The sequence below is a fragment of the Nymphalis io genome, chromosome 21 (genome assembly GCF_905147045.1).
Source record: "Nymphalis io chromosome 21, ilAglIoxx1.1, whole genome shotgun sequence".
NCBI lineage: Eukaryota > Metazoa > Arthropoda > Insecta > Lepidoptera > Nymphalidae > Nymphalis > Nymphalis io.
In genome coordinates this window covers 9,464,747-9,482,868 of record NC_065908.1, presented here as the reverse complement: position 1 = coordinate 9,482,868, position 18,122 = coordinate 9,464,747, and the positions used below count along the sequence as shown (strand labels likewise).

General features: G+C 34.9%; 2 protein-coding genes across 6 annotated transcripts in view; one reads left to right on the top strand and one right to left on the bottom strand.

The window, feature by feature from the left end:
• The window catches only part of LOC126776736 (uncharacterized), a 129,761-nt gene extending 112,723 nt beyond the window's left edge, over nucleotides 1-17,038 (top strand). For 4 of the 5 annotated variants that reach the window (XM_050499448.1, XM_050499447.1, XM_050499450.1 and 1 more), the window contains 4 exons: nucleotides 11,224-11,359; nucleotides 11,921-12,036; nucleotides 12,740-12,839; nucleotides 12,921-17,038. In XM_050499448.1, coding sequence (XP_050355405.1) covers nucleotides 11,224-11,359; nucleotides 11,921-12,036; nucleotides 12,740-12,839; nucleotides 12,921-16,201 — 3,633 coding nt within the window. In that variant the 3' untranslated portion in view covers nucleotides 16,202-17,038. Of the gene's footprint in view, nucleotides 1-10,507; nucleotides 10,692-11,223; nucleotides 11,360-11,920; nucleotides 12,037-12,739; nucleotides 12,840-12,920 lie in introns of those variants that run through there. The other variant, XM_050499451.1, reaches the window with a different exon arrangement.
• The window catches only part of LOC126776758 (yemanuclein), a 425,903-nt gene that overhangs the window by 285,592 nt on the left and 122,189 nt on the right, over nucleotides 1-18,122 (bottom strand). The window lies entirely within an intron of this gene.

Below are 18,122 nucleotides of genomic sequence, written 5' to 3'. Positions count from 1 at the left end.
TTGCTCTTGAACAGCTGTTTACACTTGCTGCGTTTCATTCATTAATATATCGTCAAATAGTCTAACAAAAGCTGGACAGGTGGAATAGTAAATATATGTCCCGACATCACCGGCTAATGCAGGACACCTGGCAACCTTAGCCGCTCGATTCTTATAGGGTCAATTTACACAAAAAGAATTAATAAAAGCATTATAACGCCGCTCATGGATTATTAAATAAAATATGTATTATATAAATGGATTTCAACCACACTCCACAATATCAATTGTTTCTTATTATATACATTCGTACGCATATATTTGTGTTTTAGAGAATGAGTAATTTTTTTTTTTCCTTTTAAATTCATTTACTTTTCTTTTGCACACCACATACAGGTACATTATCTGTATTTCCTAATGTTAGCCGGTTGAGAACGCTTTAATCATTATGCCCGTCTTTTGTACAATATACATTTTGTGTCGTGCAATAAAGAGATACCCTGTGGTAAGAACGCGTAAATCTTAACCGATGATCGTGGGTTCTGACCCGGGCAAGAACCACTGAATTTTCATGCGCTTAATTTGTGATTATAATTCATCTCGTGCTTGACGGTGAAGGAAAACATCGTGAGGAAACTTGCATGTGTCTAATTCACTAAAATTCTACTACATGGGTATGCCACCAACCCGCATTAGAACCGTAACAGTCTGTGAATGTCCCACTGCTGAGCTAAAGGCCTCCTCTCCTCTTTTTGAGGAGAAGGTTTGGAGCTTATTCCACCACGCTGCTCCAATGCGGGTTGGTAGAATTCACATGTGGCAGAACTTCAAAAATTCAGTGGTGCTTGCCCGGGTTTGAACCCACGATCATCGGTTAAGATTCACGCGTTCTTACCACAGGGCCATCTCGGCATTAGAACACCGTGGTGCTTTTATATGTATGTATAGCACCACTGAATTTTTATGTGCTTAATTTGTGTTTATAATTCATCTCGTGCTTGACGGTGAAGAAAAACATCGTGAGGAAACCTGCATGTGTCTAATTTCATTGAAATTCTGTCCCATGTGTATTCTACCAACCCGCATTGGAGCAGCGTGGTAGAATAAGCTCCAAACCTTCTTCTCAAAAAAGGAGAGGAAGTCTTAGCCCAGTTGTGGGACATTCACAGGCTGTTAACTGTGCAATAAATTGTAAAATAAATATAATGTAGACATCCGATGGTAAAGGTACAAAATAATATGTAGGTATACTCAATATTATAGTAATTGTCGCTAAAAGTCGTGCTTTTCAAAGCGATCCTTAAAAACCAGCGTTGGAACTGATAATTTTTAATCTAATGCCAACTATATGAGTGATTAACCTTTGTTGTCAACACTGCAATGGTTTACGGGTAGCCTAGCGATGTAAAAGTCGCAGGATTGATTCTGGCCCCTTGGGCTATGGTCCGCATTTTTAAACTTTGCGATTAATTGGGAGGTAAATATGATGCTAGAACTTCTTCACTGTTAGCTTAGTTATATATATATGTTTGATTATTCACTTACATTATATTATACATGTGTATCTATTAATGAGTGTGTTCTATGTAATAAAGCTATCTGAAAAACAAATAATGTTATATAGATAATGATATTATTTATTTAATAAAACGACGTAATACACATAAAGAGTGTTTTTATGAAATTACAATGGGCGTTGTAAGTGTGTGATAGGATGCAATCGATTTTGCGTTAATCCACAATTGCCTTGTTATCACTGATAGCTTATCGATGACGTAACGGCTCGCTTAGGACGGATTAAGCTGCTAATGATGTGCTTGAAAACTACGGAGTTTATGTGACGGGTCTTCTTACTTTATAAATGTTTCCTTTAATAAAAATAAATTTATTTATTTATTATAATATCAACACCAACAAGAAGTACACTAATAAATACATTGAGTCTTTAAACATGACGTTAAACAAATCAAGTGTCCTAATCTATATAAACCCTAAATTATAGGTGTTGCAAAATATATCAACACTTTGAGTTAACAAAAAAAAATTTTAAAAATTAAAATATTTATAACAAATAGAAAGGATATTAACAATTAAATTATTATAAAATTATCACTTGATTGGTATAAAATGAATAAAATATAAATATTTGAGAACATTTAAATTTTTTGAAAATTAATTATTTGATTAAAAGCAAACAAAAGTAAGAAGTACATTTATAAAGAAAAAAAATTTAAAACAAAAATTTATACAATATTTTAATACATTATTATTGAGGAAAAAAAGATAGATTAATTAGATTTTTTATTTATTAAAAAAAATCTCGAAACCTTTGGAGCAATTCTCCTTCGTATTGCCGTATTCAGATATTGCTCCAAGTGTTACGGTCACAATATTAAAAAATCAAGTCACAAAAGTAAATAAAGACATTACATAACGTCCCGTTAGTTCATCGCACAGTAGAAATGCAATACAATATTGCATAATGGATTTAAGTTGGCGTGTGTATGCAAATTTTAACTTCCTTGAGCTGACCATATTTAGACATTTTCTATTCTTATGTTGATATTTGCGATAACACGCTTTCGGCGATTTCTTTGACGTGGAACAATTTTACTGATCACTTCCATCTTTAATATTAATATTATAAATTCGATAGTCTATTTGTCTGTTACGCTTTCACTCCTAAACTGCTGGACCGATTTTGATAAAATTTGGTATAAAGTAAGCTGGAACCTCAGGAACGTAGGCTACTTTTTATATCCAACAGCTGTCAAACGCACTTCCCCTAAAACGCGGTTGAATACTAAAATATCTTAAAATCTTTTTGTCGCCGAGATTGCTAAGATGACAACACGTGAATCTTAAACAAAGATTGCGGGTTCAAACTTGGCAAGTACTACTGAATTTCTGTGTGCTTGATGTGTATTGAATGAAATTCTACTACATGTCTGTCCAACCTGCATTGGATCAGCGTGATGAAATAAGCTCCAAGCCTTTTATTTGGAGATAATGCTTTGTGCAAGCCTGTCTGGATATATCCAGTCTGGATATGTATCATCAGATAATCTAACGCCAAACAGCAATAGTCTTATTTTTTCCGGCTGGAAAGCCGAATGAGCCAGTGTAACTACAGGCTAAAAGGATATAACATTTAAGATGTTCCCAAGGTTAGTGTCGCATTGGTTATGTAAGGAATAGTTAATGTTAGTTTGTTCGCCAATATCTATGAGCGGTGGCCATCAGATGGCCTATCTGCCCGTCTACCTACCTATATAATAAAAAAACCTTAACTTCAAAAGAAGAGAAAGTCATAGCTCTGCAGTGGGATGTTTACAGGCTGCTTAAATTTTTGTCTTATCTGTGTACTGTGTACAAATAACGCGGGAATTCATACGCTAGCGTATAACTATTACCTAAATAATGATAAAAGTACCGACAGTTTATTATACTCTCAAATAATATTTAAATCGGTTCAACAATAATGCACGTCCGTTTTCTCCCCTCCCACCAGCCCCCTACATCCGCTTTCTAACAGATAACAGAATCGTGCCGCGGTTACTGTTTATAAATGTCTATACGTATGTTTGTTTATTCAATTGTTGATGTATGACAAAAACTCTTTCACCGTTTGTTCTTAGTTATGAATAATATTTTTCATCGAGATTAAAAGTGAGATGGAAGTATATTATTGTCTCATTTATAAGACGACGATCGATTGAGTTTTTAATAATAATTAATTTTGAATGTTCATTTTCAGTTTTTATTATGAAAATAATGTTAAGTTTCAAAAACATCGATTTATATTTGTTTTTTTTTTTTTAAGTTCGGTTCATTACTGTTTAGTTCCGTATAAATATTCGTGCTATAATGTCTTTCGTAACGTCAATCGCTTTTTCTTTTAAATATACTTTGATGGTTCAATGAAAAAAGCCTAGTGATTTATTTGAGTAAATCTAAAGCTTAACATAAATATTTAGTACTGTATTATAGCGCACTTCACTCGATCCGATGGAAAGGCAAATCCGACACGATAAGAAGGGCTTAGACTGACAACTACCAAACTTCGGGGTGCTAAAAATATTGACTGAAAAATCCAATAATTTTTCGTTTGAATCCTGACCCTGGGATTAAGCTATAGGCTGTCACTAGCACTAATTATAAGGCACTAGACCAAGAGCTAGGCAAGAGTTCATATATATATCGTTTTATTCGTTGTTGCTGTATATAGTATGTATTTATATCATTTACTTGTAATTTTGTATGTACTGATAATATAATTTATTTATTGATATATAATATATGTATTTTATATTTATTTAGGCATTTTATATTTATGTATATATGTTTTGTATTTTTCTCTTTGTGGTGTGGTGTACAATAAAGTAAAATATGTATATATACTGTTTCCCAAGTTCTAGGTGCAGAATGTAGTGTATATCATTAGGTAATTCTAGTTACTCAACTCTACAAATGTTCCGCATTACGCGCAAAGAAGACATATTACTTTAATCGAATATAGAACAGCTGTATTCAATTGTTTTCGATATATTGAAACTTTAAATAGAAATATGATAAGCTGACCTGTCTGTCAGAGTAATATTTCCACTAAACAGTGATAAATAAAGATGATATTTACCTTTTAAATCTGTTTCTCTGTTTGCCGAGGTATTAACTCTCTTCTGACTAATGTATGTATATAATTTTTTGAAAAAAGAATTATACGTTTTCATAATTTTTTACGTATCGCTTATTCGCGCGCGAGCTTAATAATTTTGAATAATGTTATCGTTTTCATTAATTTTTTTATTTGTTCAAATATTAAAGGCAAAGATTCAACTTTAAAAGGTTTTGTCGATAGTTTTATTACAGGTATATCGATTGACAGCATGAAGTACGTCTTGGATGTTAGCCAAAGAATGTGCAACGAACATTTTTATCTACCTAATATTTTATAGCATGGAGACAGATTCTTAGAGAGATTAAAATGATATAAAGGTTGCGAAATTTTCGTGTAGTATCTCTAAAATTATAGCTTGCATGATCTTATGGTATGTACATCCTTACTACTATTATATTTGCGATATCGAGTTGTTATAAAAATGTAGAAGGTACAACGGAATTGGCGTGCTGTGTAGTACAAAAGTTCCTAAATTAAATAAGAAAAAAAATCATGTTATTTTCCATACACGCTGTCAGGGTTACAGAAAAAGGACGTAAGATATGTAGTACCTCTCTCACGCGCGGACGAGGTGCTGAAACTAATTATTACGTATCTTATATATGTATATTATGTATGATTATGAATAAACAGTTCTTTGATGGTGGTAGAGCCTTGTGCAAGCTCGTTTGGGTAGGTACCACCCACTCATCAGATATTCTACCGCAAAACAGCAGTGCTTGGTATTGTTGTGCTCCGGTTTGAAGGATGAGTGAGCCAGTGTAGTTACACGCACAAGGGATATAATATCAGTTCCCAAGGTTTGTGGCGCATTGGTGATCGAACAACTTCTTATGTTAAATGACTAAAATTTAGGAATAATATTTGTAATAAATTGTTTAGTAAACAAAGATTTGTAATCACATTTGTTAAAAGTACTAAACATACTATAGAAGCTCTTAACGTAGCCATATACAATTGTCTTCTTTCAGAGATAGAACAAACGGTACTTAAGAATGAGTTGATAATATTGTCCGAACCCTGTTAGGTCGGTCGGTATTGCGAATTAGAAGATAAACATATCGCAGAGGAAATATACTCTAAATACATACATCAGATATAATAAGCAAAGGCAAGACAAAGGAAATCCTTTGTTGGTTTTTAAATATTTTTATATTTCTCTTTTACATTCCAGAGAGAAAGCATTTTAGTTGTACTAAACCTGGTCAAGATTTAAATATATAGGGCGAAGCCCTACTGGTGGTAGGGCTTTGTGCAAGCTCGTCTGGGTAGGTACCACCCACTCATCAGATATTCTACCGCAAAACAGCAATACTTGATATTGTTGTGTTCCGGTTTGAAGGGTGAGTGAGCCAGTGTAATTACAGGCACAAGGGACATAAAATCTTAGTTCCCAAGGTTGGTGGCGCATTGGATATGTAAGCGATGGTTGACATTTCTTACAATGCTAATGTCTAAGAGCGTTGGTGACCACTTACCATCAGGTGGCCCATATGCTCGTCCGCCTTCCTATTCTATAAAAAAAAAAAAAAAAAAAAAAAGCCACAGACTGAAACTGGTATTGATATAAATACATATTTGTTTAACGATGCGCAGTAATATATACATATTCAGGATTAGGATATTCCTTAATGACTGCCTCGTTGGTCTAGTGACTAGATATAAGGCCGCTGACCCGGAGGTCCTTTTCAATTCTCAGCTCGGACCAATAAAAAGTTATTGGGTTTTTCTATCAGTTGGAAGTGTGTACACTCCCGTGCCTCGCAAAGCACGTAAAGCCGTTGGTCTTGCGCCTGAACTCTTTCCGGTCGTGTCGGATAGCCGTCCTATCGGATTATGAGTGTTAGGGAATAGAGAGTGCACTTGTGTTTGCGTACATACTTGTGCACTGTAATATCTCAGGCGTAGTTGGCTAATCTCAACAAGAGAGATTAGCCAACTATTTCGGCCGCCGTGGCATATATATGACGAAAACGTCAAACAAGAACTATAGTTGTTTTAATCGTATTTGTATTCAGTTTAAAAACTAAATCATCTCGCTAAAATTATCGCGATACAGTATATCAATAATGTTTTGCTCAAATCGATATTGTTCCTGTGTGACTTTGATTTGTTACGGTTTTAATATAGCCAATATTTATTGTTTCGTGCGTGCAAGTAACGCACGTAACGTTACTAAAACGTGTATCAATAAGTCAGATGCGAATTCCACGTTTGACGTTTAATTTATCGCATTTAAAATTGTATGTCTTGCAATTGAATTGATTGTGTTTCGTGTGATTGTTGATTGGTTTTATTCGAAAGTAACTACCTCGTTGGTTAGGTAGTTAAGCTGATCCTGATGTCCTGGATTCGAATCTCGAGATGAGACTTAGAAGATTACGTGATTGGGTTTTTGACCTCAAAATCCAATTAGGATTCGCGGCCTTATATCTAGCCACTAGACCAACGAGCCAGTCAGTCTATATGCTACTGTCTATTGGAAACTGCTTTGTTGCTTTGTTGCTCTGCCTTCGTGAAAGAATTACAAATTAACACACTCGCTTTTATAATGTTATAAAACTAGCTGGAGCCCGCGACTTCGTCCGCGTGAAAGTCGACTTTTTTACAATATTAAAAAATGCAATTATAGGTTTCTTTTTTAATAAACCACACTCGTTTTTTCCATCACTTTATTCAATGTACAGACACACACACCGTTTCTATTGCTTTTATATGTATGTATAGCACCACTGAATTTTTATGTGCTTAATTTGTGTTTATAATTCATCTCGTGCTTGACGGTGAAGGAAAACATCGTGAGGAAATCTGCATGTGTCTAATTTCATTGACATTCTGTCACATGTGTATTCTACCAACCCGCATTGGAGCAGCGTGGTAGAATAAGCTCCAAACCTTCTCCTCAAAATGGAGAGGAGGCCTTAGCCCAGCAGTGGGACATTAACAGGCTGTTACTGTACTGTACTGTACTGTACTGTATACTAAATAGTATGGATGATAAAATTGTATTTGAACATTAATCGGTGGAAATTTTAAGAAAGTGATAAAAAAATCTTGGTATGAAAACTGTATGTATGTTATCGCCTGTAACATCTAAACGGACAAGTGCTGTCGTGCTCGATAACAGCTGATTAGAGGCGTGATAGATTGTTCGATTTTTAAATTTAAATATGAAAAAATGATGCATATTTTATACATGACATTGAATTTTAGTAATATTTTTGTATCCTTATAAATGTTATATAGCGGTTATATATACGATGCTTTGTCCTCTTTTTCCTAATTTCAAATTACTGATGATGGAAAGAGAGACAACACATAACATTTATTAGTAAGGCTTCTAACATTATTATATATACCCTGCCCATCCTGTTTTCGTAAGGACAAAATTCCCCTCTAATAACCCACCCATCATAATACTAAGTTGAAATAAATGTTAACTGTTTTAATTTAATTACGAATAAGATAAAAATATGAGTATTTGAAATGTATCCCAAATAGGATTTTTATTGAATTGACAATAAACGAAACTTTAAAAGTCCGAGATGGCCCAGGGGTAAGAACGCGTGAATCTTAACCGATGATCGTGGGTTCAAACTCGGGCAAGCACCACTGAATTTTCATGTGCTTAATTTGTGATTATAATTCATCTCGTGCTTTACGGTGAAGGAAAACATCGTGAGGAAACCTGCATGTGTCTAATTTCATCCGCATTGGAGCAGAATGTTGGAATAAGCTCCAAACCTTTTCCTTAAAAAGAGGAGAGTAGGCCTTTAGACCAGCAGTGGGACATTCACAGGTTGGTACGGAAACTTTAAAAATCAGGTCGGGTTAGTAAAATGTAATTAAGTTTTCCTAACTACAAACTCAATAGCCTGTCTAGTACAACAAATTAAATAATACAATAGATAAATTATATTCGATGCCCCAGGCGACACTTACGAAAGTTTAATTGATTGCAATATTAATTAATTGTTTCAACTAGTCAAGTATTCTCTATTATTGATGGCTATTTAGATTAGGTAGAGATTGATGACACTGGACATATACCATACATATATAGGTACATACGTAAATGTCATTGAATTCACTTAGCCTTACATTTGTTGTGTGTAATTAGCGATTATATACGATAATTTGTTTTATATTATAAGTATTTGAATATTTTATATATTTTTTCATTTACACAAAAGCGTACGTATAATATATATAGTGTACAAATCATGAATCGTCGGATACTCTGGGCGAAAATTGAATCAGATCTTCTGTCACCAATTTGAACATAAGTTTAGTGTTTTATTTAATAAAGCTTAAATAACGCGTCAGTATTTGAACTGTCTATAGTAACAAATTCAAAGAATTTGATATTTTAAGAACGGAATAGTTTTGAATTCTAATTACGTTTAAAAACATTCATTAAATTAAGATAATATTTTCTTAAATATAACTCAAATATAAAATTAATATTGAGCTGCAATGCGTGCATTTTAGTCCTAAAGATAACATTAACTGGCATATTGAATTTAATTCGAATCAGTACACAGGTTGTCCGGAAGAAGTTATCAACTGTGACAAGTCCTGTGCTGCACATATTTTTTAGCTTATTTGAATCTATGTAATACATGAATAATATTAAATCAACCAACTATGAACGGCGTTTTAAAAAAAATATATTAAAATTAGTTTCTTGTAAAAAAAGCCGAGATGGCCTAGTGGTTAGAACACGTGAATCTTAACCGACGATCGTGGGTTCAAACCGGGCAAGCACCACTGAATTTTCACGTACTTAATTTGTGATTATAATTCATGTCGTGCTTGACGGTGAAGGAAAACATCGTGAGAAAACCTGCATGTGTCTAATTTCATTGAAATTATGCCACATGTGTATTCTACCAACATGCATTGGAGCAGCGTGGTGGAATAAGCTCCTAACCTTCTCCTCAAAAGGGAGAGGAGGCCTTAGCCCAGCAGTGGGACATTAGAGGCTGTTACTAGTTTTTTGTAATTTTCGTTTAGTTAGATGATAAAAAATTGAGCATCGACGTGAAATTCTTAATCTTCGTGTTCAGCCTTAACGTCAGTAAAACATCGTCGAAACTAAAATAGGATTATAATTATTATCGTTATTTGATGTCATGTACTTAGAATTCGTTCCGTATTACTTATCTTTTAATACGGTAATTTATTGAACGTGATGTCGAAACAAAAGCAAATTATCATTCATAAAATTGTAAAATATATAATGTTGTATCTGAATCATTTCGTCGTAGTGAGATCAATTATATATAAATGATTTTAATTTAATTTTTAAACCTATATTGATATTTATCACTAGCGAAACATCCCATTGAACAATACCATTTCAGCCATAATGTTGATTTAATTGAATCCCTGATGCTCATGTAACTAACAACAGCGCCAATTTTCATAGACGGAATAACATTTATCTAATAAATATGTCTTAGCGAAAATTTTTTTTATCAACAGCGCCAATTTTCATAGACGGAATAACATTTATCTAATAAATATGTCTACGCGAAAATTTTTTTCCGAGAGAACTTATTGTTGAGTTTAAACAAATACATTTGCAGGCATACTAAAATATAGTTTAAAAAAAACATCAAATTTCATGATGTTTTTCGTAAATTCGTTACGTGAAACCGACATACATTTAACTAACGATTTTTCTATCCAGACATATGTAGGTGCTTAAATAAATAAGTATAATAATAGTTAAAAAAATATCGAATGATTTACTTCAAGTTTATAAAACATTGATCAAAGTTAGCTTAACTAAAGTTGATTTAATCTCAGTTCATCGGTCGACGTCAGCCTATGACGTAACAAACGACCAATGAACGTCCAGTATTACGGCAGAATATTAAATCTTACGTTGCTCGGTGTATCAAAAATTTTCAGTTAGTGAAATGATTTAGTGTGACAGTGTAATTATATCATAATGATGTTGTACGTGACCAACACGACCGAAATGAGGCGTCCGCCGAGGAGACGGCACATCAGTGCCAATATCAAGGTCCGTAGATAAAGTGGTATCAGATAAAATTATGAAATTTTTTTCAATAAGTCCTCTTTAAATCTGTGACGTGATAATTTAAATAAATGTGATATGAATGTTACTGAAACACAAATTATTAACGACACAAAAATCTGTGGGTCCAGTATATTTGAGAATTCTTTTTGGACCTATTGTTTCTATGTGTCACAGCCTATTTCCACTGCAGTAGTTTAGGCAACTGTTATGCATGAAAAATATAGTTGATATTAATTTAAAAGTTATTTTTTGAAATGATCACAAATGTTTTCATACAATATTGAAATTACGTACGAAATTACTATATATATTTTTTGTTGAAGTTCAGAATGGCAGACAATGATTGACGACGCCTGCTATAATAGATATGTACTCGGTATCTTTGTCTTTCATTGTGCATCAAACTATGTGTACATTAATACAAATCGTTCTTTCGTTAAGAAGGCACTTTTAATTTAAATAAATGAATAGAAAGAGTGTAGTTGTTTCAATGTTATTCTTTTTTCCATTACAGCGTCACCATGCTGGTATATCCCAGTCCTCTTGCAGTGATGGCTCCCTCCTCAGCGTTGGTTCCTCTGAGATGGACGAGGACAGCAGTAGCGGTCATCAGCACGACCACTCCAGAAGCGATCACTCCGACCTTTACAGTAAGTTTAATTCAAAATAATTTCTACCTCTTCACTGATTTTGGTCACGGTGGTCAAGATTGGCATTCTCAATGAAGACTAATCTATTGATTATTAGAATTTATTGCGTAGAAGATATGATAGTGCACTAGTGTGTGCAGTCTTTTTTTTAGTAGTGGTAGAGCTTGTTGCAAGCTCGTCTGGGTAGGTACCACCCACTCATCAGATATTCTACCAAAACAGCAGTACTTGGTATTGTTGTGTTCCGGTTTGAAGGGTGAGTGAGCCAGTGTAATTACAGGCACAAGGGAGATAACATCTTAGTTCCCGAGGTTATTGGCGCATTGGTGATGTAAACGATTGTTAACATTTCTTACAATGCCAATGTCATGAGCGTTGGTGACCACTTACCATCAAGTGCCCATATGCTCATCCGCCTTCCTATTCTATAAAAAAAAAGTCTCATAGTTCGATGATATCCCAATCGCGTCTGTCTATGTTATCCTATGCACGACATTGTTAGCTCACTAAAAACAATTAAAAAGTTATGAAGAAAATTAAAAATATTGTTCCAATTTTCAGATTCATCGGAGCCGCCGCCGGGCGTGGCGCCGCTGTCGCACTCGGCCGCGCGACACAAGATGGCGGTGCGACCGCGACGCACGCACGGCGCTCCCAGACGGAAGAAAGCTAATTCCGTTAGTATATATATTTATTATGCCAAACTGATGCAGCTGGGACTTTTGTAAGCCACAGATTAACCCTTAGGAATAATTGATAAAAGTATCTTTAAACTTTATAGATACATGCTATCACAGTTTCGAGTTTAATTAAAAACTATTAACCATACTTATGATAAAATCCTCAAATAAGTAACAAAAAATATACAAATAATAAACGCGTTGTATAATGATGAGTATGCTATCAGTTAGCAGCTACCCCGTTGATGCAATTGGAAAAAGATTGGAAATATTTTTCAATATATTTGTATATGTGCATAAAATGTAATTACGGCGGATTATATATTAATTCATAATATTAAATGTTAAAAGCAAACTTTTCCATTTGTTTTCCGTTTCGAAATGTGGTTGACCGTTACCACAAGAATTGTTAAAAAATGTAATTGTCACTATTATTCTCAATAGAATTAAATTTATCTATCTTACATGTAAATCAACGAATAGAAACTGTATACTTTTTATCACAAATATGTGCTTGAATTAATTATTAGTGATAATTCAGTAAATAAGGTTTTTACTTATAAATCTTTTAAATATACAAATTTCAATTCATTAATCGAATATATCTGAAATGTTATTGTGAAAATGAATACCCTTTCCTTGAAAATGGATAAGCAGCGTCAATAAAAGTATTACCTAAAGTAATTGTTTTACTTTCAAGATTGCCGCCTCAGCCTTGCCAATAACACCCGAGCTGAACGAAGAAATGATACGAAGCACTACTCCTGAAGTCAGTCACAAGGTCTCAGAAGTCGTTACTGGTACGTCATATACTTCATCTAAATGATAACATATTATATACTTAAACTATGTATGTTCTAATATCGCTATTATAATTACAGAATCATTCTCTTCATCGACCACTACGAAGCATCATATGATCGTTAAAGAGCAGCATCACCAACTGAATCGAGAGCTACAGAAGGTTATGGAAACTCCAAGCGATACCAAATTAAAGTCATCCTCGTTACCACCAGGATTAGCGTTGAGCCAGCTCGTCGGACAATCTCCGGCGAAATTGAGCATCGCTGAGTCTAACACGCCGAGATCTTCTATAAAAAGGAGCAAATCGAGCACGCAAGACCAGCCGCTCAGGGAAACTTCGCCGAAGGTGCAGACGAGTGACGTTCACGCATATCAATCTAACGAAAGGATATCTAAATATCGCTCAGAGAAAAAGTACGCCGAAGAATCTTGCCTCGAAAAGAAATCTAAATCGGAGAAGAAAATCGAGAACGAAGTCATAAGATCTTCGAAGAAAGAGGAATCGTTTTTCAGTAGACTGCTTTTAAGAAAGAGTGGAAAGAAGTCGAAGAAGGATCAGACTGACGGGGATAGCCAGCAAGAAGTTAAAAAAACGAAAACAGACAAATCTACAGCTCAATATAAAACTGTTGATTCGGAGCGAAGTAGTTACTATTACGCAGAACAAAGTCAGAGATATAAACCTACTCCCGCAGACCGCAACTACAAATCTGCAGGTCAAAAAGTCTTCTCTAATCAAATGCACAAAAGAATTGATAATAAAGGTGCTTACGTTCATGACGGAGCATATAAAGATGTTTACAGCGCAGCAAAAGTTGCAGGGGTCGAATACAGCATCACTGATCTCAAAGTCGCTGAAGAAACAGATAAGATGTTAAACCAAGAAATCAAAAGTCGTTTCAGTCGACGTGATGAATTTTGTGAAAGAGTGGAAAGAACCAAACGTTCATCTTCCAAGGAAGCTATTGATGAAAATAAAAGGGAATCATTTAGTTTGCATCATGATAAGACTAAAAGGCCAGCATCCGTTCAAAGATTGATTGATCCATATTCATCTAAAGCATTTATACTTAATGAGTTGGCAAGCAGAACAAAAGAGGAGAGCCCATGTGCTATGTTTTTTGAAAACGAACCTCCCGCGCGAGGAATGAAATACAAAAACGTGAACGATTCCGTGTTCCATAGTATGCCGAAAACCATACCATACTTTAACCCATCTGTGTCGTCTTCTCCTACAAAAAATATGGCTCATAGTTCTGAAAACGTAAAATATATGAGTCAATCTTCAGATGCATCTGACTTTCGAGAAAAAGAAATTATATCCAAACGTGAGACATTTCATCACGTTGGCAAGACAGAGGAGTCTTATGTCACATCTGGTATGAGATCTCTTGGAGATGAGTATGTGGAGACCAGAAGCAGTATTGGGAAATCTCACAGCTTTCGTTACGCTTCTGAATCACCTTCTATAAGCTCGCAAGAAAATCAAATGCCCAGTCTACCAGCCATCGTTGGTATTTCTGAACCTTTGCTTGAAAGCTGGGAAGTAAATTATAGAAGAAACGTCAGCGAGAGACATGATTATTCCAAGAGGGTATCAGCTAGAAACTACGGCATACTCCAAGGTAATTCTGAAGTTAACTACGATAGTTTGCCTAGCACTGATAGCAGTTACCTTGACAGTCTAAAACCTGACATAAACGAAGACAGGCAACTTTTCACAAACAGTATTCACATTACAATGGATTCCCATAAACGCGACAGTGATATTTCACAGATTGAAGCTAAAATTGATGATATTATTAGTTCCCCTAAGCCTATCATATCTCCAATAACCAAGTCTAATTCTTTGGATAGCATAAAGAGTAGTCCAGAAAAACCTATGGATGATAGAAGAAAAACTATTTCTGTTGAAAGTGCTTTAGGTCAGACTAGTAAGAATAACAATCAAAAAGAAATCAAAGTTGATACTGAAGGATTTATATCGGTAACACATATTAACAAAGATCTCACACCAATTATGATAAAGACCCCAGACACAGCAAAACTCAGCAAGAGCGATGAAAAAGTTCAAAAGTCAGGAACGACAAAGTCTGGTGTACCAGAATTTCTTCATATACAATTAAACAAAGTTGATACTAAGCCTGTTACTAACGTGGTGTTAACCGCCAACGTTACACCAAAAAACAGCCCGCCAGCCGATAAAGGTGAAAATATCGAGAGCTTTGTCAACGTGGAAACAAAACCTACGCAAGATATTCAAGTCAGAAAAGACTCCTTCAAGAAAAGTGATAGTGTAGAAAAAACTCCACCAGACGAAAAAACACTGAGCGTTAGTTCCAAATCTTCTGGCACTAGTGCCGGCAATGTAACCCCACAGAGCCCTCAAACCCCAAAACATTTCTTCAAAAAGAAATCGACTAGCGTTGATGCTCAGGATCGGCTTGAGAAACCTCGAACGAGCTCAGTGAGCACAGAAGGAAGTACGGAAAAAATAGACGACAACATATCAATCGATCAAAAATCACATTCAAGTTTCGGAAGCAAAAGTTCGATCCAAAGTACTGACAGCAACGAAAACAAAATTCCTGACCGACAAGAAGAAGCTGTCATATATCGAAGGAGACATTTAAGCAAAGAGTCCCGGGGCGACAGGAAGAATGAAGATGAACCCGAGTTGATGAAAGTGTTCGCCCGACGATCTCTAAAACTGAAAGATTCCGAAGCCGACCACATAGCACAGGAAATAGCTGAATGTACCAAAACTGAAGATAACGCTGCTGCTCGGGCAAAGATACTCAAAAATGAATTTAACGCGTCGATCAAATCAAGGGACAGTGATAAAGAGAACGAAGACAATAAAGAACAGACTGCTGAGAACAAGATAGTTGATATCGCAGCTCGCGTCAGTCAGTTCGGTGCTCACTATCAGAGAAGTGTCAGTATAAACAGCGTAAGCACCAAAAGGGACAGCGCTCCGGTTTACAGAAGCGAAGTTAACAAATACAAGAAAGAAGTATCAGACTCGACTCCGGAAAAAAGATTAAGGAACAGAACATTCCCGGATTCGTCGAACGATCGAGAAGACATTAAGAGTATCACCAAAAGCGAAGCGATGGCGTACAAAGCGGATACCTTAACGAAACGGCCTTGGCAACGGAAAGATGAGTTCAGGCAGTCGGTCGAGAAGGAAAAGCGAGAAAGTTCTGTGATAGAAAAAGATGGAGATAACGAAAAGCTTGAGAGTGAGAAGGAGAAGGCTGTTGAAGGAGAAGCGGATGCGTCTCCGCAATTCAAAGGAATTTTGCAAATGAGAGCGGAGTGGGAGAGACGAGCTAAACAGGGGATGACCAAATAAATAATGGTGCTAAGCTTAAAAATAACGTAGTTCTCATTGAGTTGAGTTTTATATATTAAAAACTATTTTAAATAATAAGACAAATTCTGTTTTAGCAGATTGACATCGTAAAGATATTGTATTTTAAATATTTCTAGATGCAAGTCGTACGATTGTTGGATTGTGATGAGATATTGGTTTTATAATTAAAAATTTATATTCCGATGTTTGTTAGGAAAAGAAATAATAGGTGAATATATTAGAATTAGAAAATAGCCAAAAATGTTTTTTTCTAAAGATTGCATTTAAAGCAGTTTTTTAACGATATATTAAAATAAGGAATCTACATGATAAAGTGTATATTGAACAAGCAGGTTACATAATTATTAAATAATAGATTTTTTCTTCGTAAAATAAGAAAAGAGTTTTTACGCTCTTAATATTATTTAAAAAAAAAAAAAGATTTAGATACATGAACTTTTATCTAAGATAAACTTAGAAACACTAAAGTATCTAGAAGATGCGAACTCACTTCTGACATATAATTTCGACTTGACACATTGAATAGGTTAAAACTTCATTGATTACACAAATGTATAATGAATGTATTTGCATATATTTTCATATATAAACAGAATGTCGCTATATACATACGCGTTGATATATTTAAGTAGACCTTCAAATTATTCTCATATTAACGTTATTATATAAATTTTTAGTACATTAGCTAACGTTCGTTGTTAAGTGTATTTTTGAGTGGTATTGCAATGGTGTAGCCCATAGTTATATTTTATTACAGACTACATTATGTATTTAACATTTCTGAACTGTGAAATACAAATTTTATTCCTATAGTTTTCCTGTTGTTTTAATTACCCTTATAGTTTTGTCATCGGTACAATGAAGATTTGTCGTTTAAAATTTATGTGTCCTGAATTTTCCATTGAATTGTTTTTCTATCTGTAGAACACAACTCGTGATTAATTTCGATTACAAAAAACTAACTATAGCAGACAAAATCAATTGGTTGAAGTATAGCATTTGTAATGAATATAAAACGTGTTACATTGCTGTGATGACTAGTGCTGGACCTGGCCCTTTATCAGGGCCTGAGTCAGCCAGGTAGATCGAGTGTGTATCAGTGGCCTTTGATCGTCTTTTTCACTTCACGTAAATTGCATTAGACTTAATGCTATATAAATAATGAATAGCACATTTACAAAAATCAGCAACGCTTTTGTACTCCTGGAAATAGTTTTGGATATTTTGCCGTAGTACATGGCGCCTCAACCGATTTCGGTGGGTATTTTCGAACGAGACTACCCAATGCGCAGGATATATTAACGAATGTGCACGACAAGTGCACTCCCTATTGTTTTATACTCACAATCCGAATGGACGACGAAACGACACGATAGAAAATGGTTCAGAAACCTTTCCGATGTACCAATGTAAAAATTTAAAAGGCTTGCTGCAACACATATTAGCATAACTTTTTATTGGTTTTACTAGGAATTTATCTAACGAGAGATTTATCCAACAAAATTGGTTTTACACATATATACCATATAAACCATAAAATGTATATAAAGGCGATGTTGCCCACACATCCTACGCCTACGCCTACGGCCTCACGGTTAAAGGCACAGAGTATATAACTACGACGTGTGTGCGGCGTCGCGCATTTTAAATTTGAATAAAACTATTGGTTTTTACACATAAAATGTTTCCTTATTGGTTAGAACACGTGAATCTTAACAGACGATCGTGGGTTCAAGCCCGGGCAAGCACCACTGAATTTTCATGTGCTTAATTTGTGATTATAATTCATCTCGTGCTTGACGGTGAAGGAAAACATCGTGAGGAAACCTGCATGTGTCTAATTTCTTTGAAATTATGCCACATGTGTATTCTACCGACCCGCATTGGAGCAGCGTGGTGG